At 49.6% G+C, this 23,413-nt stretch overlaps 1 protein-coding gene across 3 annotated transcripts in view; it reads left to right on the forward strand.

Moving 5' to 3' along the window:
- LOC144503074 (uncharacterized) overlaps nt 1–23,413 on the forward strand; it is a 111,740-nt gene that overhangs the window by 57,774 nt on the left and 30,553 nt on the right. For 2 of the 3 annotated variants that reach the window (XM_078227577.1, XM_078227590.1), the window contains exons 9-12: nt 7,225–7,332; nt 17,230–17,382; nt 19,725–19,811; nt 22,629–22,748. In XM_078227577.1, coding sequence (XP_078083703.1) covers nt 7,225–7,332; nt 17,230–17,382; nt 19,725–19,811; nt 22,629–22,748 — 468 coding nt within the window. The remainder of the gene's footprint in view (nt 1–7,224; nt 7,333–17,229; nt 17,383–19,724; nt 19,812–22,628; nt 22,749–23,413) is intronic. The other variant, XM_078227584.1, reaches the window with a different exon arrangement.

Here is a 23,413-nt window from a genome sequence, read left to right on the forward strand (position 1 = left end):
GGGTAAGGGAGTTGGATAGATAAATGGTAGGGTGGGTGAGGGGAGTAGGGAGTGTAAGGGGGGAGGGTGGGTGAGGGGGTAGGGTGTGTAAGGGGGGAGGGTGGGTGAGGGGGGTAGGGAGTGTAAGGGGGGAAGGTGGGTGAGGGGGGTAGGGAGTGTAAGGGGGGAGGGTGGGTGAGGGGGGTAGGGTGTGTAAGGGGGCAGGGTGGGTGAGGGGGGTAGGGAGTGTAAGGGGGGAGGGTGGGTGAGGGAGGTAGGGAGTGTAAGGGGGGAAGGTGGGTGAGGGGGGTAGGGAGTGTAAGGGGGGAGGGTGGGTGAGGGGGGTAGGGTGTGTAAGGGGGCAGGGTGGGTGAGGGGGGTAGGGAGTGTAAGGGGGGAGGGTGGGTGAGGGGGGTAGGGAGTGTAAGGGGGGAGGGTGGGTGAGGGGGTAGAAAGTGTAAGGAGGTGGGTGAGGAAGATAGGGTGTTTAACGGGGAGGGTGGGTGAGGAGGGTAGGGTATGTAAGGGGGTAAGGTATACAAACAAAGAACAAAGAACAATACAGCACAGGAACAGGCCCTTCGGCCTTCCAAGCCCGTGCCGCTCTCTGGTCCAAACTAGGCCATTCTTTTGTATCCCTCCATTCCTACTCCGTTCATGTGGCTATCTAGATAAGTCTCAAACGTTCCCAGTGTGCCCGCCTCCACCACCTTGCCCGGCAGCGCATTCCAGGCCCCCACCACCCTCTGTGTAAAATATGCCCTTCTGATATCTGTGTTAAACCTCCCCCCCTTCACCTTGAACAAAGAACAAAGAACAATACAGCACAGGAACAGGCCCTTCGGCCCTCCAAGCCCGCGCCGCTCCCCGGTCCAGGATTGAATCCTGAATCCAGGATCCCCGCCCAATTTTCCAGCCTATCTACATACCCATATCCTATCCACCGAGCTGTCCCCACAGCTACGATGCTTTGTTCATTACAACCTATTAACTCACCCCCATCCCCCCATTCCAGACCATGTGATCTCCAGGGAGAGGCGAAAACCCAGAGTGAAAAACCCCAGGGCCAATATGGGGAAAAAAAAATCTGGGAAATTCCTCTCCGACCCCCTGAGGCGATCGAAACGAGTCCAGGAGATCACAATGGCCCTGATCGGAAAATGCTTCCCAACCCTAGTCATTTCCACTTCCACGAGAAACAAGGAACAATTAGCCCGCGCCGCTCCCTGGTCCAAACTAGACCACTCTTTTGTATCCCTCCATTCCCACTCCGTTCATATAGCTGTCTAGATAAGTCTTAAACGTTCCCAGTGTGTCCGCCTCCACCACCTTGCCCGGCAACACATTCCAGGCCCCCACGACCCTCTGTGTGAAATATGTCCTTCTGATATCTGTGTTAAACCTCCCCCCCTTCACCTTGAACCTATGACCCCTCGTGAACGTCACCACCGACCCGGGGAAAAGCTTCCCACTGTTCACCCTATCTATGCCTTTCATAATTTTATACACCTCTATTAAGTCTCCCCTCATCCTCCGTCTTTCCAAGGAGAACAACCCCAGATTCCCCAATCTCTCCTCATAACCAAGCCCCTCCATACCAAGCAACATCCTGGTAAACCTCCTCTGTACTCTCTCCAAAGCCTCCACGTCCTTCTGGTAGTGTGGCGACCAGAACTGGACGCAGTATTCCAAATGCGGCCGAACCAACGTTCTATACATCTGCAACATCAGACCCCAACTTTTATACTCTATGCCCCGTCCTATAAAGGCAAGCATGCCATATGCCTTCTTCACCACCTTCTCCACCTGTGACGTCACCTTCAAAGATCTGTGGACTTGCACACCCAGGTCCCTCTGCGTCTCTACACCCTTTATGGTTCTTCCATTTATCGTGTAGCTCCTCCTTACATTATTCCCACCAAAATGCATCACTTCGCATTTATCAGGATTGAACTCCATCTGCCATTTCCTTGCCCAAATTCCCAGCCTATCTATATCCTTCTGTAGCCTCTGACAATGTTCCTCACTATCTGCAAGTCCTGCCAGTTTTGTGTCGTCCGCAAACTTACTGATCACCCCAGTTACTCCTTCTTCCAGATCATTTATATAAATCACAAACAGCAGAGGTCCCAATACAGAGCCCTGCGGTACACCACTAGTCACAGGCCTCCAGCCGGAAAAAGACCCTTCCACTACCACCCTCTGTCTTCTATGACCAAGCCAGTTCTCCACCCATCTAGCCACCTCCCCCTTTATCCCATGGGATCCAACCTTTTTCACTAGCCTTCCATGAGGGACTTTGTCAAACGCTTTACTAAAGTCCATATAGACAACATCCACGGCCCTTCCTTCGTCAACCATTTTGGTCACTTCTTCAAAAAACACCACCAGGTTAGTGAGGCATGACCTCCCTCTCACAAAACCATGTTGACTATCGTTAATGAGTTTATTCCTTTCTAAATGCGCATACATCCTATCTTTAAGAATCTACTCTAACAACTTCCCCACCACGGACGTCAAGCTCACCGGCCTATAATTACCCGGGTTCTCCTTCCTACCCTTCTTAAATAACGGGACCACATTGGCTATCCTCCAATCCTCTGGGACCTCACCTGAGTCCAGTGACGAGACAAAGATTTGCGTCAGAGGCCCAACGATTTCACCTCTCGTCTCCCTGAGCAGCCTTGGATAGATTCCATCAGGCCCTGGGGATTTGTCAGTCTTTATATTCTCTAACAAACCTAACACTTCCTCCTTTGTAATGGAGATTTTCTCCAACGGTTCAACACTCCCCTCCTAGACACTCCCAGTCAACACATCCCTCTCCTTTGTGAATACCGACGCAAAGTATTCATTTAGGATCTCCCCTACCTCTTTGGGCTCCAAGCATAAGTCCCCACTTTTGTCCCTGAGAGGTCCGATTTTTTCCCTAACAACCCTTTTGTTCCTAACGTATGAATAAAATGCCTTGGGATTCTCCTTAATCCTGTCTGCCAAGAACATTTCGTGACCCCTTTTTGCTCTCCTAATTCCCCGTTTGAGTATTTTCCTACTTTCATTGTACTCCTCCAGAGCTCCCTCCGTTTTTAGCTGATTGGACCTAACATACGCCTCTCTTTTCCTTTTGACCAGTCCCTCAATTTCCCTGGTTATCCACGGTTCCCTAATCCTACCCTTCCTATCCTTCTTTTTTACAGGCACATGCTTGTCCTGTAGCCCTAACAACCGTTCCTTAAAAGACTGCCACATACCAGATGTGGATTTACCCTCAAACAGCCTCTCCCAATCAAGAGCTGCCAATTTCTGCCTGATCCCAATAAAGTTAGCCTTCCCCCAATCCAACACCTTACCCTTGGGACACCACTCATCCTTTTCCATCACTATCCTAAAGCTAACAGAATTGTGGTCACTATTTGCCACATGTTCCCCAACCAAAACTTTGAAGACCTGACCGGGCTCATTCCCCAGTACCAGGTCCAGTATAGCCCCCTCTCTAGTCGGGCTGTCCACATATTGTTCCAACGAACCCTCCTGTACACATTTTACAAATTCCTCCCCATCCAGAGTCCCTGCCCTCAGCGATTTCCAGTCTATACCAGGGAAATTGAAGTCTCCCACTACAACAACCCTATATTTCCTGCACCTATCCAGTATCTCCTGACATATCCATTCTTCCACTTCCCTTGGGCTGTTGGGGGGCCTGTAGTACACCCCCAACATAGTGACTGCGCCTTTCCTGTTTCTAAGCTCCACCCAGAGTGACTCGCTACACGACTCCTCCGAATTGTCCTCCCTCTGCACCGCTGTAATATGCTCTCCAACCAATACCGCTACTCCCCCACCTCTTTTGGCCCCTCCTCTGTCTCGCCTAAAACACTTGTACCCTGGAATATTCAGCTGCCAGTCCTGTCCCTCTTTCAACCAAGTCTCTGTCACCGCAACCACATCCAAATTCCTCGTGCGCATTAAGGCCCCAAGTTCGTCTGTTTTACCTGCTACGCTCCTTGCATTGAAGTATAAGCACTCCAGACCCCCAGTTGAACCTATGACCCCTCGTGAACGTCACCACCGACCTGGGAAAAAGCTTCCCACCGTTCACCCTATCTATGCCTTTCATAATTTTATACACATCTATTAGGTCACCCCTCATCCTCCGTCTTTCCAGTGAGAACAACCCCAGTTTACCCAATCTCTCCTCATAACTAAGCCCTTCCATACCAGGCAACATCCTGGTAAACCTCCTCTGCACTCTCTCTAAAGCCTCCACGTCCTTCTGATAGTGTGGCGACCAGAACTGGGCGCAGTATTCCAAATGCGGCCGAACCAACGTTCTATACATCTGCAACATCAGACCCCAACTTTTATACTCTATGCCCCGTCCTATAAAGGCAAGCATGCCATATGCCGCCTTCACCACCTTCTCCACCTGTGACGTCACCTTCAAGGATCTGTGGACTTGCACACCCAGGTCCCTCTGCGTATCTACACCCTTTATGGCTCTGCCATTTATCATATAGCTCCCCCCTACGTTAGTTCTACCAAAATGCATCACTTCGCATTTATCTGGATTGAAATCCATCTGCCATTTCTTTGCCCAAATTTCCAGCCTATCTATATCCTTCTGTAGCCTCTGACAATGTTCCTCACTATCTGCAAGTCCAGCCATTTTCGTGTCATCCGCAAACTTACTGATCACCCCAGTTACACCTTCTTCCAGATCGTTTATATAAATCACAAACAGCAGAGGTCCCAATACAGAGCCCTGCGGAACACCACTAGTCACAGGCATCCAGCCGGAAAAAGACCCTTCCACTACCACCCTCTGTCTTCTGAGACCAAGCCAGTTCTCCACCCATCTAGCCACCTCCCTCTTTATCCCATGAGATCCAACCTTTTTCACTAGCCTACCATGAGGGACTTTGTCAAACGCTTTACTAAAGTCCATATAGACAACATCCACGGCCCTTCCTTCGTCAACCATTCTAGTCACTTCTTCAAAAAACTCCACCAGGTTAGTGAAGCATGACCTCCCTCTCACAAAACCATGCTGACTATCGTTAATGAGTTTATTCCTTTCTAAATGCGCATACATCCTATCTCTAAGAATCCTCTCCAACAACTTCCCCACCACCGATGTCAAGTTCACCGGCCTATAATTTCCCGGGTTATCTTTCCTACCCTTCTTAAATAACGGGACCACATTAGCTATCCTCCAATCCTCTGGGACCTCACCTGTGTCCAGTGACGAGACAAAGATTTGCATCAGAGGCCCAGCAATTTCATCTCTCGTCTTCCTGAGCAGCCTTGGATAGATTCCATCAGGCCCTGGAGATTTGTCAGTCTTTATATTCCCTAAAAAACCTAACACTTCCTCCCTTGTAATGGAGATTTTCTCTAACTGGTCAACACTCCCCTCCGAGACACTTCCAGTCAACACATCCCTCTCCTTTGTGAATACCGACGCAAAGTATTCATTTAGGATCTCCCCTACTTCTTTGGACTCTAAGCATAAGTCCCCACTTTTGTCCCTGAGAGGTCCGATTTTTTCCCTGACAACCCTTTTGTTCCTAACGTATGAATAAAATGCCTTGGGATTCTCCTTAATCCTGTCTGCCAAGGACATTTTGTGACCCCTTTTTGACCTTCTAATTCCTCGTTTAAGTTCTTTCCTACTTTCTTTGTATTCCTCCAGAGCTCCCGCCGTTTTTAGCTGCCTGGACCTAACGTACGTCTCTCTTTTCTTTTTGACCAATCCTTCAATTTCCCTGGTTATCCACGGTTCTCGAATCCTAACCTTCCTATCCTTCTTTTTTACAGGCACATGCCTATCCTGCAGCCCTAACAACTGTTCCTTAAAAGACTCCCACATGCCAGATGTGGTTTTACCCTCAAACAGCCTCTCCCAATCAACAGCTGCCAATTTCTGCCTAATCCCACTAAAGTTAGCCTTCCCCCAATCCAACACCTTACCCTTGGGACACCACTCATCCTTTTCCATCACTATCCTAAAGCTAACAGAATTGTGGTCACTATTTGCCACATGTTCCCCTACCGAAACGTTGAAGACCTGACCGGGCTCATTCCCCAGTACGAGGTTCAGTATCGCCCCCTCTCTAGTCGGGCTATCTACATATTGTCCCAAAGAACCTTCCTATACGCATTTTACAAATTCCTCCCCATTCAGACTCCCAGCCCTACGCGATTTCCAGTCTATACCAGGGAAATTGAAGTCTCCCACTACAACAACCCTATTTTTCCTGCACCTATCCATTATCTATGCAAGGAGGTAGGGTGGGTGAGGGTGGTAGGGTGTGTAAGGGAGTGGGTGAGGGGGGTAGGGTGTGTAAGGGGCTGGGTGAGGGGGGTGGGGAGTGTAAGGGGGTAGGGTGGGTGAGGGGGGTAGGGTGTGTAAGGGGGTGGGTGAGGGGGGTAGGGTGTGTAAGGGGGTAGGGTGGGTAGGGGGGTAGGGTGTGTAAGGGGATGAGTGAGGGGATAGCGTGTGTAAGGGGGTGGGTGAGGGGGGTAGGGTGTGTAAGGAGGTGGGTGAGGGGGGTAGGGAGTTTAAGGGGGTAGGGTGGGGGGGTAGGGTGTGTAAGGGGATGGGTGAGGGGGGTAGGGTGTTTAAGGGGGGAGGGCGGGTGAAGGGGGTAGGGTGGGTGAAGGGGGTAGGGTGGGTGAGAGAGGTAGGGAGTGTAAGGGGGTAGGGTGGATGGGGGGGTAGGGTGTATAAGGGGATGGGTGAGGGGGTAGGGAGTGTAAGGGGACGGGTGAGGGGGGTAGGGTGTTTAAGGGGGAGGGTGGGTGAGGGGGTAGGGTGTGTAAGGGGATGGGTGAGGGGGGTAGGGTGTTTAAGGGGGAGGGTGGGTGAGGAGGTGGGTGTAAGGGTAAGGGAGTCAGGTAGATAGCATGGGTAGGGTGGTAGGTGGGTAGCATGGCATGTATCTGAGGTTGGTAGTGTGACAGGTGGTGAAGTGGGCAGGTGGATAGGGGTGAGGTTGGGACGAGAGGGCTTTGCAATTTGGGAGGGGTTAGTTTGCTCAGGTTAGCGCGGAGTCGGAGCGTTGAGATGGGGGGGTCAGGTGGTGGGTGAGGTCAGATCAGGGCAGTGGGGGTGGTGGTGGGGGGGGCGGGGGGGGGGGGCAGATTCGGAGGACAAAGCTTCTCTGATAACACATTGTGAAGCTGCTTTAAATGAAATGGATCCAAACAAATTCACCTTGGAAAAACTCTCCTTTCTTTTTGCAGGATGACAGTGGGCGACACAAGATATTGTACCTGAGGCTCCATTTACTCTGGGGGGTATATTTCTATCACAAAAACATGGAGAAAGACGCTCTGAAGGAGCTGACCCAGGTAAAGTCTTCAATTTCAGTGTAAAATCAATAGCTCCAGCTGTTCTCTCGTCTTGTTCACTCCAATTACCCACACCCTGGTGCTGGAGGTCTGCGGGGATGTGGCTGCTGGATAGGGGTGGATGGGCGCATTAGGCTGGGACATCTGCTGCCACCTTTACCAACTGGCTTGGGTTTCAACATCAACTATACCCAGAATGGCATTTGTCTTTAACACAATAAAATGCCCCACAGGTGTGACTGATTGTCCACCAAGCTCCATAAGTGAATGTTAAATTGGTGACCAAATGCTTGGTAAAAGAGGCAGGTTTTAAAGAGTCTGTTACAAGAGGAGAAATGATTAGCCATATAAATACTGTGGCTACTAGAGCAGGTCTGATGCTCGGAATCCTCTGGCGGTGAACTTACCTCCTGACCTCCCAAAGCCTGTTTACTATGTACAAGACACAAGTCAGGAGTGTAATGGAATAGAGTCATAGAGTCATAGAGGTTTACAGCATAGAAATAGGTCCTTTGACCCAACTTGTCCATGCCACCCTTTTTTTTAACCCCTAAGCCAGTCCCAATTGCCCACATTTGGCCCATATCCCGCTATACCCATCTTACCCATGTAACTGTCTAAATGCTTTTTAAAAGACAAAATTGTACCCGCTTCTACTACTGCCTCTGGCAGCTTGTTCCAGACATTCACCACCCTGTGTGTGAAAAAATTGCCCCTCTGGACCCTTTTGTATCTCTCCCCTCTCACCTTAAACCTATGTCCTCTAGTTTTAGACTCCCCTACCTTTGGGAAAAGATGTTGACTATCTAGCTGATCTATGCCCCTCATTATTTTGTAGACCTCTATAAGATCACCCCTCAGCCTCCTACATCCTAGAGAAAAAATTCCCAGTCTATCCAGCCTCTCCTTATAACTCAATCCATCAAGTCCCAGGAGCACCCAAGTAAATCTTTTCTGCACTTTTTCTAGTTTAATAATATCCTTTCTATAATATCTACAGTTCCAGAATTGCACACAGTATTCCAAGTGTGGCCTTACCAATGTCTTGTATAACTTCAACAAGACGTCCCAACCCCTGTATTCAATGTTCTGACCGATGAAACCAAGCATGCCGAATGCCTTCTTCACCAGTCTGTCCACCTGTGACTCCACTTTCAAGGAGCTATGAACATGTACCCCTAGATCTCTTTGTTCTGTAACTCTCCCCAATGCCCTACCATTAACAAGAGAAGTGATTGCAGAGCCTCTGGCTCTGATCTTCAGGTCGTCGTTGGCCTCTGGTATAGTACCAGAAGATTGGAGGTTAGCGAATGTTGTCCCATTGTTTAAGAAGGGGAACAGAGACTTCCCCGGGAATTATAGACCGGTGAGTCTCACTTCTGTTGTCGGCAAGATGTTGGAAAAAATTATAAGGGATAGGATTTATAGTTATTTGGAGAGTAATGAATTGATAGGTGATAGTCAGCATGGTTTTGTGGCAGGTAGGTCGTGCCTTACTAACCTTATTGAGTTTTTTGAGAAAGTGACCAAGGAGGTGGATGGGGGCAAGGCAGTGGACGTGGTATATATGGATTTTAGTAAGGCGTTTGATAAGGTTCACCATGGTAGGCTTCTGCAGAAAATGCAGATGTATGGGATTGGGGGTGATCTAGGAAATTGGATCAGGAATTGGCTAGCGGATAGGAAACAGAGGGTGGTGGTTGATAGTAAATATTCATCATGGAGTGCGGTTACAAGTGGTGTACCTCAGGGATCTGTTTTGGGGCCACTGCTGTTTGTAATATTTATTAATGATCTGGATGAGGGTATAGTTGGGTGGATTAGCAAATTTGCTGATGACACCAAAGTCGGTGGTGTGGTAGACAGTGAGGAAGGGTGTCGTAGTTTGCAGGAAGACTTAGACAGGTTGCAAAGTTGGGCCGAGAGGTGGCGGATGGAGTTTAATGCGGAGAAGTGTGAGGTAATTCACTTTGGTAGGAATAACAGATGTGTTGAGTATAGGGCTAACGGGAGGACTTTGAATAGTGTGGAGGAGCAGAGGGATCTAGGTGTATGTGTGCATAGATCCCTGAAAGTTGGGAATCAAGTAGATAAGGTTGTTAAGAAGGCATATGGTGTCTTGGCGTTTATTGGTAGGGGGATTGAATTTAGGAGTCGTAGCGTTATGTTGCAACTGTACACAACTCTGGTGCGGCCGCACTTGGAGTACTGTGTGCAGTTCTGGTCCCCACATTACAGGAAGGATGTGGAGGCTTTGGAGAGGGTGCAGAGGAGGTTTACCAGGATGTTGCCTGGTATGGAGGGGAGATCCTATGAGGAGAGGCTGAGGGATTTGGGATTGTTTTCGCTGGAAAGGCGGCGGCTAAGAGGGGATCTTATTGAAACATATAAGATGATTAGAGGTTTAGATAGGGTGGATAGTGATAGCCTTTTTCCTCTGATGGAGAAATCCAGCACGAGGGGGCATGGCTTTAAATTGAGGGGGGGTAGTTATAGAACCGATGTCAGGGGTAGGTTCTTTACCCAGAGGGTGGTGAGGGATTGGAATGCCCTGCCAGCATCAGTAGTAAATGCGCCTAGTTTGGGGGCGTTTAAGAGATCCGTAGGTAGGTTCATGGACGAAAAGAAATTGGTTTAGGTTGGAGGGTCACAGTTTTTTTTTTTAACTGGTCGGTGCAACATCGTGGGCCGAAGGGCCTGTTCTGCGCTGTAATGTTCTATGTTCTATGTTCTATGTTCTATGTTAACTGAGTAAGTCCTGCCCTGGTTCAATCTACCAAAATGCATCACCTCACATTTATCTAAATTAAACTCCATCTGCCATTTGTCAGCCCACTGGCCAAGATCAAGATCATGTTGCAATCCTAGATAACCTTCTTCACTGTCCACTGTGCCACCAATCTTGGTGTCATCTGCAAACTTACTCAGCATGCCTCCTAAATTCTCATCCAAATCATTAACATAAATGACAAATAACAGTGGACCCAGCACTAATCCCTGAGACACACCACTGGTCACAGGGCTCCAGTTTGAAAAACAACCCTCTACAACCACCCTCTGTCTTCTGTCATCAAGCCAATTTTCTATCCATTTGGCTACCTCACCCTGGATCCCGTGAGATTTAACCTTACGCAACAACCTACTATGTGATACTTCGTCAAAGGCCTTGCTAAAGTCCATGTAGAACAACATTAGCTGCACTGCCCTCATCTACCTTCTTGGTTACCCCTTCAAAAAACTCAATCAAATTTGTGAGACATGACTTTCCACTCACAAAGCCATGCTGACTGTCTCTAATCAGTCCTTGCGTCTCTAAATGCCTGTAGATCCTGTCTCTCAAAATACCTTCCAACATCTTACCCACACAGATGTGAGGCTCACTGGCCTGTTGTTCCCAGGCTTTTCCCTGCAGTCCTTCTTAAACAAAGGTAAAATATTTGCCGCCCTCCAATCTTGAGGCACCTCACCTGTGACTATCGATGATTCAAATATCTCTGCTGGGGACCCGCAAATTCCTCCCTAACCTCCCACAATGTCCTGGACTACACTTCATCAGGTCCCGGGGATTTATCTACCTTGATGCGCTTTAAGACTTTCAGCACCTCCTTCTCTGTTATATGTACACTCCTCAAGACATCACTATTTATTTCCCCAAGTTCCCTAACATCCATGTTTTTCTCAACAGTGAATACTGAGGAGAAATATTCATTTAGGATCTCACTCATCTCTTGTGGATCTGTATATAGACGACCTTGTTGATCCTTAAGAGGCCCTACTCTCTCCCTAGTTACTCTTTTGCCCTTTATGTATTTGTAGAAGCTCTTTGGATTCCCCTTTGCCTTATCTACTAAAACAATCTTGTGTCCCCTTTTTGCCCTCCTGATTTCTCTTAACTCTACTCTTACACCCTCTATACTCTTCAAGGGATCCATTTGATCCCAGCTGCCTATGCATGTCATGTGCCTCCTTCTTCTTCTTGACCAGGGTCTCAGTATCCCGAGTCATCCAGGGCTCCCTACTTCTAGCAGCCTTGCCCTTCATTCTAAGAGGAATGTGCTTACCTGAATCCTGGTTAACACACTTTTGAAAGCCTCTCACTTACCAGATGTTCCTTTGCCTTCCCACAGACTCCTCCAATTAACTGTTGAAAGTTCCTGCCTGATACCATCAAAATTGGCCTTGCCCCAATTTAGAATTTTAACTTTTGGGCCAGACCTTTCATTCTTCATAGCTATCTTAAAACTAATGGAATTATGGTCACTGGTCCTAAAGTGATCCCTCACTAACACTTCTGTCACCTGCCCTTCCTCATTTCCCAAGAAGAAGTCTCACAACACCAGGTTAAAGTCCAACAGGTTTATTTGGTATCACGAGCTTTCGGAGCGCTACCCCTTCATCAGGTGAGTGAAGAGTTGGGTTCACAAACAGGTCACGTACAGACACAAACTCAATTACAAGATAATGGTTGGAATGCGAGTCTCAACAGGTAATCAAGTCTTTACAGGCGCAGACAATTTGAGTGGAGAGAGGCTTAAGCACAGGTTAAAGAGGTGTGTATTGTCTCAAGCCAGGACAGTTAGTGAGATTTTGCAAGCCCAGGCAAGTTGTGGGGGTTACAGATAGTGTGACATGAACCCAAGATCTCGGTTGAGGCCGTCCTCGTGTGTGCGGAACTTGGCTATCAGTTTCTGCTCAGCGATTCTGCGTTGTCGTGTGTCTTGAAGGCCATCTTGGAGAACGCTTACCCGAAGATCAGAGGCTGAATGCCCTTGACTGCTGAAGTGTTCCCCGACAGGAAGGGAACACTCCTGCCTGGTGATTGTCGAGTAGTGGGGGTGTGGGGATGGCCTTGGCGAGATGTTCATCTTCATCGATGACATGTTGAAGGCTCCAGAGAAGATGTTATAGCTCCTTCGTTCCAGGGAAGTACTGGATGACGAAAGGTACTCTGTCCGCCATGTGCCGTGTTTGTCTTCTGAGGAGGTCGGTGCAGTTTTTCACTGTGGCGCGTCGGAACTGTCGATCGATGAGTCGAGCACCATATCTTGTTCTTCCAAGGGCATCTTTCAACGTCTGTAGGAGTCTGTTGCGATCCTCCTTATCTGAGCAGATCCTGTGTATACGGAGGGCTTGTCCATGGGGGATGGCTTCTTTAACGTGTTTAGGTTGGAAGCTGGAGAAGTGGAGCATCGTGAGATTATCCGTGGGCTTGCGGTACAATGAAGTGCTGAGGTGACCGTCCTTCAAGCAATGGGACCCTGTGTGAGAACCTCTCCGGCTACGTCAAGGGCATCCTGAAACCCATCGTACAAAAACCCCCAGCTTCTGTCACAACACTATGGACTTCTTACAGAAACTCAGCACCCATGGAGCAGTTGAACCAGGAGCACTCCTCGTCATAATGGATGTCTGGGCACTCTGCACCAGCATCCCCCACAACAAGGCATTGCTGCAACTGCCTCAGTACTCAATGCCAACAACTGCCAATCTCCAGACGCAATTCTACAACTCACCCACTTCATCCTGGACCACAACGTCTTCACCTTCAACAACCAGTTCTTCATCCAGACACACAGAACAGCCATGGGGACAAATTCGCACCTCAATATGCCAACAGGGCGGCACGGTAGCACAGTGGTTAGCACTGCTGCTTCACAGCTCCAGGGTCCCGGGTTCGATTCCCGGCTCGGGTCACTGTCTGTGTGGAGTTTGCACATTCTCCTCGTGTCTGTGTGGGTTTCCTCCGGGTGCTCCGGTTTCCTCCCACAGTCCAAAGATGTGCGGGTTAGGTTGATTGGCCAGGTTAAAAATTGCCCCTTAGAGTCCTGGGATGCGTAGGTTAGAGGGATTAGTGGGTAAATATGTGGGGGTAGGGCCTGGGTGGGATTGTGGTCGGTGCAGACTCGATGGGCCGAATGGCCTCCTACTGCACTGTAGGGTTTCTATGAACATCTTTATGCACAGGTTTGAACAAGCCTTCTTCACCGCACAGGACCTTCAACCGATGCTATACACTAGATACATCAATGACATTTTCTTCCTTTGGACTCACGGTGAACAATCACTGAAACAACTCTATGATGACATCAACAAGTTCCATCCCACCATTAGACTCACCATAGACTACTCTCCAGAATTGGTTGCATTCTTGGACACACGCATCGCCATCAAGGACAGTCACCTCAGCACTGCACTGTACCGCAAGCCCACGGATAACCTCACGATGCTCCATTCTCCAGCTTCCACCCTAAATATGTTAAAGAAGCCATCCCCTATGGGCAAGCCCTCCGTATACACAGGATCTGCTCAGATGAGGAGGATCGCAACAGACACCTACAGATGCTGAAAGACGCCCTCGTAAGAACAGGATATGGTGCTCGACTCATCGATCGACAGTTCCGACGCGCCACAGCGAAAAACCGCACCGACCTCCTCAGAAGACAAACATGGGACACGGTGGATAGAGTACCCTTCGTCGTCCAGTACTTCCCCGGAGCGGAGAAGCGACATTTTCTCCAGAACCTTCAACATGCCATCGATGAAGACGAACATCTTGCCAAGGCCATCCCCACACCCCCACTACTTGCCTTCAAACAATCGCACAACATCAAACAGACCATTCTACACAGCAAACTACCCAGCCTTCAGGAGAACAGTGACCAAGACACCATGCAACCCTGCCACAGCAACCTCTGTAAGACGTGCCAGATCATCGACACGGATGCCATCATTTCACGTGAGAACACCATCAACCAGGTACATGGCACACACTCTTGCGACTCGGCCAACATTATCTACCTGATACACTGCAGGAAAGGATGTCCCGAGGCATGGTACATTGGGGAGACCATGCAGACGCTACGACAATGGATGAAAGGACACCGCTCGATAAAGGAGCTCACCTGATGAAGGAGCAGTGCTCCGAAAGCTTGTGCTACCAAATAAACCTGTTGGACTTTAACCTGGTGTTGTGAGACTTCTTATTGTGCCTACCCCAGTCCAACGCCAGCATCTCCACATCATTTTGTCCCAAAAGGAGGCCAGGTTTTGCCCCTTCTCTAGTCGGACCATCCACATACTGAATGAGAAATTCCTCCTGGATACACTCAACAAATTTCTCTCTATCCAACTCTCTAATACTATGGCTGTCCCAGTCAATGTTGGGACAGTTAAAATCCCCTACTATTACAATCCTATTTTTCTTGAAGCTATCTGTAATCTCCTTACATATTTGCTCCTCAATTTCCCCACTTGCCTGGGTAAGTGCAACTCCAACAACACTCAAGAAACTTGACTCCATCCAGGACAAAGCAGCTTGTTTGATTGCTACTCCATCCACAAACATTCAATCCCTCCACCACTGAAGAACATTGGCAGGCGTGTGTACCACCTCCAAGATGCACTGCAGGAACTTACCAAGGTCCCTTAGACACCACCTTCCAAACCGACAACCACTACCGTTTAAAAGGACAGGAGCAGCAGATACGCGGGAACACTAATCCTGGAAATTCCCCTCCAAGTGATTTGCCCTCCTGACTTGGAAATATAACTGTTCCTTCACTGTCACTGGGTCAAAATCCTGGAACTCCCTGCCTAACAGCACTGTGGGTGTACCTATATCTCAGGACCGCAGCAGTTCAAGAAGGCAGCTCACAACCACCTTCTCAAGGGCAACTACGAACAAAGAACAAAGAACAAAGAAAATTACAGCACAGGAACAGGCCTATCGGCCCTCCAAGCCTGCATCGACCATGCTGCCCGACTGAACTAAAACCCTCTACCCTTTCGGGGACCATATCCCTCCATTCCCATCCTATTCATGTATTTGTCCAGACGCCCCTTAAAACTCACTATCGTATCTGCTTCCACTACCTCCACTAATCTGCTTCGCACATCTCCTTTAAACCTTGCCCCTTGCGCCTTAAACCCATGCCCCCTAGTAATTGACTCTTCCACCCTGGGAAAAAGATTCTGACTATCCACTCTGTCCATGCCGCTCATAATCTTGTAGACTTCTATCAGGTCGTCCCTCAACCTCCGTCGTTCCAGTGAGAACAAACCAAGTTTCTCCAACCTCTCCTCATAGCTAATGCCCTCCATACCAGGCAACATCCTGGTAAATCTTTTTTGTACCCTCTCCAAAGCGTCCACATCCTTCTGGTAGTGTGGCGACCAGGATTGAACACTATATTCCAAGTGCGGCCTAACCAAGATTGTATAAAGCTGCAACATGACTTGCCAATTTTTTAACTCAATGCCCTGGCTGATGAAGGCTGTATGCCTTCTTGACTACCTTCTCCACCTGCGTTGTCACTTTCAGTGACCTGTGTACCTGTACATCCAGATCTCTCTGCCTATCAATACTCTTAAGGGTTCTGCCATTTACTGTATATTTCCTATCTGTATTAGACCTTCCAAAATGCATTCCCTCACATTTGTCTGGAAATGTGGATGGGCAATAAATGCTGGTCTAGCCAGTGATGCCCATAATCCCATAAAATGACTTTTTTCAAATTACAAAGTTCAATGGTCTCATTAACACAAAATCCCTTTAAGCACACAGATTGGCTGTGGTCAAATAGTCACACACTGCTCTGAACTCAAATTAGTGTCTATGGATTTCTCCTCAGAATCCCCCAGATGATAGTCATGTGAGAGTTTCAAAACTCTGGCTCCCAAAAAAACCGATGTTAAAATCTTTGTTCACAATGATGCTTTCCATTCGAGGTTTGCATTCTGAAATCCTGTCTAGGTTTTCCAAAAGGCACTCTTAAACAAAACCTCTGCTTCACTTTTAACAGCGGATCCAGTCCTGGTTTTACACCTTGAGGATTTTTTTGTCTTGACTGCTGTACAAACTGTTCACAATTGTTTTAACTCTCGATTTCTAGACTCTATTAAAATGGCATCAAACTTTTCATTTACCTCCGAAGTCTGCCTTTCCACTTTAAATCTGGTTACTCCAATTTTCTCTTTAACCCAGAACACTTTGTTTACTCTTTGAATTCTTCTAAACAACACCTTGGTCTCTGCTCTTTTAACTTCAGTTGTCTTAAGACATTCTTTCTGTCCCGATTCCCTGGTTATCCAGATTGTAACTTGTTCCCTGGGAAGCCTGCCTCTTTGCAGCTCCAACCAAGTTCAGTCTTCCTGGCAGAGTCGAGAGGTGCTCACTCACCAGTGTATTGTCTCCAACTGCAATCTACTCAGCTAAAATCAAAACTTAAAAGTTTTTCTATCCTTAAAAGGCCTCCAGTTGCTAAGCAACGCCCCCATGCTCAAACAAAGGGTCATCCAGACTCAAAACGTTGACTCTATTCTCTCTCCACAGATGCTGTCAGGTCTGCTGAGATTTTCTGTTTGTGTTTCAGGATCCAGCATCCATATTAATTTGCTTTTAGCCAAATGCCTTTTATTTATTTTTCACCCCATCGCCCTCTCTAAGCACAACAGAAACACAATTAGAACTTAATCAAGCCCCACGCACACACCTTTGTCCAGTATGAATCTAATTATAGGTTTTACCTTTCCAAGCACAGAAACATTAAATTAAATACATTTAAAACAGTACCTTATTTCTAATGTTTACCAATAAAAATAAAAATCCCTTGAAACTACTTTTGTTTTCCTAACACATTTCATAAGTACATTGGCATTTTGGGATGGTTTAAGCTGAAAGGTGCAAGGTGCAAGAAAATGCAAGGTCCATTTTTGTTAAAAAACATTACAATTGCAGAATTGGCCAATAGTAAAGAAAAGCAGGTCTTCTTCGGTTAAGCTGTCAATGCCAGAACAAGTGCTAAACCCAGAAACTAGCACTAAAATTCCATTGTTTACTGCGGTTAAAGAGGTGAATTGGCTGAAGCAGTTGCTTGTTCCTTGTCCATCTGTATTTAGGCAGAAGCACAACTGAAAGCATTGAGATTGGATGATGTTGATGTGGTTTGCCTTACGAATGAAGGATTCACTACTCGGGAAGCAAGATTAGCCTTGCGAGCCACTGGAGGTGACATGGAGAAGGCCAGGTTATATATTGAAAAAAAGAGAGAGGTGAGTACATAGAAACATAGAAATAAGAAGCAGGAGGAGGCCATTCGGCCCTTCGAGCCTGCTCCGCCATTCATTTTGATCATGGCTGATCATCAAATTCAATATCCTAATCCCCCGTAACCCTTAATCCCTTTGGCCCTAAGAGCTATATCTAATTTCTTCTTGAAATCAGACAACGTTTTGGCCTCAACTACATTCTGTGGCAGTGAATTCCACACATTCACCACCCTCTGGGTGAAGAAATTTCTCCTCACCTCAGTTCTACAAAACCCCTTATCCTCAAACTATGAGGAAGTTGAAAGGAAGCATGGCCTCCCGATGGCCAGCCCCGGCCTCTGATCACTGACCCCACATCAGCCACCACTCCCCGATGCAGAGTTCCCCCTTCCCTCCCCTCCTACTGCCCCCTCCCTCCCCTTGAGGCCCTGCCCCCTTGGCACTGCCCAGTACCTGGTGGGCATTGCCTAGATGCCAGGCTGGCAGTGCCCTCCACTGCCCCATACCTCCCAGGGGGGAGCCTCAATGGCCTACAGTCCCAACAGGTGAGACATAGATAGGATGCAAAGCTGGGCTGAAAAATGGCAAATGGAGTTTAACCCTGATAAATGTGAGGTGATTCATTTTGGTAGGACAAATTTAAATGTGGATTACAGGGTCAAAGGTAGGGTTCTGAAGACTGTGGAGGAACAGAGAGATCTTGGGGTCCGTATCCACAGATCTCTAAAGGTTGCCAGTCAAGTGGATAGAGCTGTGAAGAAGGCCTATAGTGTGTTAGCCTTTATTAACAGGGGGTTGGAGTTTAAGAGCCGTGGGGTTATGCTGCAACTGTACAGGACCTTGGTGAGACCACCTTTGGAATATTGTGTGCAGTTCTGGTCACCTCACTATAAGAAGGATGTGGAAGCGCTGGAAAGAGTGCAGAGGAGATTTACCAGGATGCTGCCTGGTTTGGAGGGTAGGTCATATGAGGAAAGGTTGAGGGAGCTAGGGCTGTTCTCTCTGGAGCGGAGGAGGCTGAGGGGAGACTTAATAGAGGTGTATAAAATGATGAAGGGGATAGATAGAGTGAACGTTCAAAGACTATTTCCTCGGGTGGATGGAGCTATTACAAGGGGGCATAACTATAGGGTTCGTGGTGGGAGATACAGGACGGATATCAGAGGTAGGTTCTTTACGCAGAGAGTGGTTGGGGTGTGGAATGGACTGCCTGCAGTGATAGTGGAGTCAGACACTTTAGAAACATTTAAGCGGTTATTGGATAGGCACATGGAGCACACCAGGATGATAGGGAGTGTGATAGCTTGATCTTGGTTTCAGATAAAGCTCGGCACAACATCGTGGGCCGAAGGGCCTGTTCTGTGCTGTACTGTTCTATGTTCTATCACGTCCGGTCCCGGTTGCTGGGGAACCAGATTTGATACCCGCTGGTGAGGACCTCCACCGGACAGGTCAGAAATCCAAGCGAGCCTGGATGATTGTGTCCTGGGCTCGCTAAATGGATTCAAATGACCTGATGAATATTGTAATGAGCCTCGCTCTGTTCCCCGGGGAATGTCAGAAAAAACGTCCCGGGAAGATCACGATTCCCGTTTTTGACCTCCTGCCCAAACTTCCTGCCCTGCTGCATTGCACGGTGGCACAGTGGTTAGCACTGCTGCTTCACAGCACCAGGGATCCAGGTTCGATTCCCGGCTTGGGTCACTGTCAGTGCGGAGTCCGCACGTTTGCCCTGCGTGGGTTTCCTCCGGGTGCTCCGGTTTCCTCCCACAGTCCGAAAGACGTGCTGTTTAGGTGCAATGGCCGTGCTAAATTCTCCTCCAGTGTACCCGGAGTGTGACGACTAGGGGATTTTCACCGTAACTTCATTGCAGTGTTAATGTAAACCTTACTTGTGACGAATAAATAAACTTTTTACTTTACTTTAAACAGTATAGTGGGGCGGGTAAATTGCATCCAAAGGCTGGAATTTTACTGGCATGCCTGCCCCAATTCCGGGGGCGGGTAAGGCTCGGAGAAAGGCATTCTCCGTTGGCCCCGGGCGTGCCGGTAAAACTCCGCTCCAATTGTCAGACCGGCACTTAACATCACGGGCCTTATCCAGAGGAAGTGACCCAGGACTCGAGGCAGCTCCCCCGTCGCTCCTGCCATTCACTGAGGCCTATCGCATGGTTGTGGAGACAAACACGCAAACTGTCGTCAATTTTCCTTTCGCACTGACTCGTTTTATTGACATAAACAAAGCTCTGTGATTCTGCGAGTTGGAAGATAACTGCTCACATCAATTATTCTTCACGAGTAAAATCAAACAAACCAATCAATTTTTACCTTGTGATTTCAAACAGAGAGCCCAGCAGCAAAGGGGAGAGGCAGAGGAAAGAAGGGAGCGACTCAGGAGACGTGCTGAGGCTGCAGGTGGACTGCAGCAGGAGGTACTGATAATCAAAGATGGTCAGTGCTGGGGGCAGGGGGATTAGATGAGGAGGAGAGGTATGAAGATGTGTGCCGGGTATAGAGGAGGGGGGAGGAGGTTGTGAGGGTCAAGGTATAGGTGAGGTGGTATAGAGTGGGGGAGTAGGAGGGTTGTGGTAAGGTGGTATGGAGTGGGGTGGGTGGGAGGGTCGTGGTGATGTGGTATGGAGTGGGAGGGTGGTATGGAGTGGGAGGGTGGGGGAGTCATGGTGAGGTGATATGGAGTGGGGGGTGATATGGCGTGGTGAGGTGGTACGGAGTGGGGGGGTGGTATGGAGTGGGGAGGTGGTATGGAGTGGGGGGGTGGTATGGAGTGGGGGGGTGGTATGGAGTGGGGGGGTGGTATGGAGTGGGGGGTGGTATGGAGTGGGGGAGTGGTATGGAGTGGGGGGTGGTATGGAGTGGGGGGGTGGTATGGAGTGGGGGGTAGTATGGAGTGGGGGGTGGTATGGAGTGGGGGGGTGGTATGGAGTGGGGGGTGGTATGGAGTGGGGGGGTGGTATGGAGTGGGGGGGTGGTATGGAGTGGGGGGGTGGTATGGAGTGGGGGGGTGGTATGGAGTGGGAGGTGGTGTGGAGTGGGGGGGTGGGGGTGTCATGATGAGGTGATATGGAGTGGGGGGGTGGTATGGAGTGGGGGGGTGGTATGGAGTGGGGGGTGGTATGGAGTGGGGGGTGGTATGGAGTGGGGGGGTGGTATGGAGTGGGGGGTGGTATGGAGTGGGGGGGTGGTATGGAGTGGGAGGTGGTGTGGAGTGGGGGGGTGGGGGTGTCATGGTGAGGTGGTATGGAGTGGGGGGTGGTATGGAGTGGGGGGGTGGTATGGAGTGGGGGGGTGGTATGGAGTGGGGGGGTGGTATGGAGTGGGGGGGTGGTATGGAGTGGGAGGTGGTGTGGAGTGGGGGGGTGGGGGTGTCATGGTGAGGTGATATGGAGTGGGGGGGTGGTGTGGAGTGGGAGGGTGGTATGGAGTGGGAGGTGGTATGGAGTGGGAGGGTGGGAGGGTGGTGGTGAGGTGGTATGGAGTGAGTGGCTGGTATGGAGTGGGAGGGTGGTATGGAGTGAGGGGGTGGTATGGAGTGGGGGGGGTGATATGGAGTGGTGAGGTGGTATGGAGTGAGGGGGTGGTATGGAGTGGGGGGGTGATATGGAGTGGGGGGGTGATATGGAGTGGTGAGCTGGTATGGAGTGGGGGGTGGTATGTAGTGGGGGTGGTATGGAGTGGGAGGGTGGTATGGAGTGGGGGGTGGTATGTAGTGGGGGTGGTATGGAGTGAGGAGGTGGTATGGAGTGGGAGGGTGGGAGGGTCGTGGTGAGCTGGTATGGAGTGGGGGGTTTTGGGAGGGTCGTGGTGTGGTGGTACGGAGTGGGAGGGTGGGAGTGTTGTGGTGAGGTAGTATGGAGTGGGAGGGTGGGAGTGTTGTGGTGAGGTGGTATGGAGTGGGAGGGTGGTATAGAGTGGGGAAGGTGGGAGGGTTGTGCTGGAAGGCGGGTGGCTACAATCCTGCTGCTGGTGTTGAACCAGTGGGGGGCAGGGGAGCTACTCTGCAGGAAGCTGTGTTTAGTTACAGGCTTCTTGGGGCAAATGCTCAAGGTCAGGCCTTTGGTTCCCGATCGAGGGGAGGGCATTGGGAAGGGCAGTCCATCGAGAACCATCCCCTGCCCTTTATTCCAACCTCCTGCCCTCCACCAAGCAGCGACCACCTCTCTGTGACCCCCATCCTGCCCTGGCTGATCTGTAGCCTTGGTCTCTTGTTCACCTCTGACCTCTGAGAAATGCATTGCCTAGAGGCTGCCACCATTCCCACAATGCTGCTGATGGTAATCATAGAATCCCTACAGTGCGGAAAGAGGCCATTCAGCCCATCAAGCCTGCACCGATAACAATCCCACCCAGGCCCTATCCCCATAACCCCACGTATTTATCCTGCTAATTCCCTGGCACTAAGCGGCCATTTAGCATGGCCAATCAACCTAACCCGCACATCTTTTTACTATGGGAGGAACCCAGAGGAAACCAGAGCACCCGGAGGAAGCGCACGCAGACATGGAGGGGAAGTCCAGACTCCTCACAGACAGTGACCCGAGGCCGGAATTGAACCCGGGTCCCTGGCGCTGTGAGGCACTGTGCCACCGTGCCGCCCCAATGATGAGCTGCTGGCCTCTGATTGACTAGCAGCTCTCGAGAGGGTGGGATTTCCCTCCCTCGGGGGGTGGGATTTCCCTCCCTCGGGGTCCTTGTTCACGGGAAAGACACACCACTGACCACTGAAAGCGTCTGACCGGCACTTAACATCACGGGCCTTACGCAGAGGAAGTGACCCAGGACTCGGGAAGCTCTTTCGCTGACAGGTGCAGCTCCTGTCACATGGTTGTGTACAGTAAGAACTCTCACAACACCAGGTTAAAGCCCAACTGGTTTACTTGGAACCATGAGCTTTCGGAGCACTGCTCCTTCATCAGCTGAGTGGGCCTCCCCTGCTCCACTCACCAGAAGAAGGAGCGACACTCCGAAAGCTCATGGTTCCAAATAAACCAGTTGGACTTTAACCTGGTGTTGTGAGACTTCTTACTGTACCTACCCCTGTCCAACGCCGGCATCTCCACATCATGGTTGTGTAGACAAACCCGAAAAATGTCGTCAATTTTCCTTCGCACTGACTCACTTTATTGACTTAAATAAATCTGTGATTCTGCGAGTCGGAATTGTGACTGCTCACATCAATTATTCTTCACGAGTAAGTTCAAACTAATCAATTTTTACTTTGTGGTTTCAAGCAGAGAGAGCAGCAACAACACAGAGCAGGAGGAGACGAAGGAGGGGAGCAACTCAGAGCAGGGAACAATCCAGCACAAGCTGTGTCTGATGTGAACAGTTTCGCTGATCAGGCAAACCAGGTACAAGTGGAAACACAAGAGCCAACATTCCCACAGACACTGCAGTGCAGTCTGTTTCAACAGGGACTTCACTGTTTACAACAACAGCAGCTTTCATTTACATAGCATCCCTAAAGCTGCAAAATCTCCCAAGGTGCTCCACTGGATTTTATCGGGCAATATCTGACAGTGAGCCACATAAAGAGATATTAGGACAAGTGGCTTGAAGCTTGGTCAAAGATATAGGGGGCGATCTTGCCAAGACAATTCTAAGTGCTGAGCGGGCATGTAAATGACAGAGTTTCAGATCTGTTTTTGCAGCGAGACTACAAATGATATCTTACACCACTTAGCGCAAACAATTATACACAATCTGTTTCCCGCCAGTAGGGAGAGGGGGCGGTGCCTAAGCTCGCCAAAAAGCCAGCAGTAGTGGGTGCAATTGCGCATGCGCAGATTCCTTTGTTCTGCGCAACAGGCAGAGTGTTCTGTCAGTCAGCACCCCCCTGCGGATGCCATCCACCTCCCCCCCCCCCCGCCCCCCCCTCCCCTCCCCATGATCACTGGCCTCCCTGGCTGATTGCTCCCCCCCCACCCCACTGGATGTTGACCCCCCCACTCACCCCTGCCCGATTGCACCCCACCCCCGGCCCGGCTGATCACAACCCTCTCCTCCCTCCCCCCCC

The sequence above is a fragment of the Mustelus asterias genome, chromosome 2 (genome assembly GCF_964213995.1).
Source record: "Mustelus asterias chromosome 2, sMusAst1.hap1.1, whole genome shotgun sequence".
NCBI lineage: Eukaryota > Metazoa > Chordata > Chondrichthyes > Carcharhiniformes > Triakidae > Mustelus > Mustelus asterias.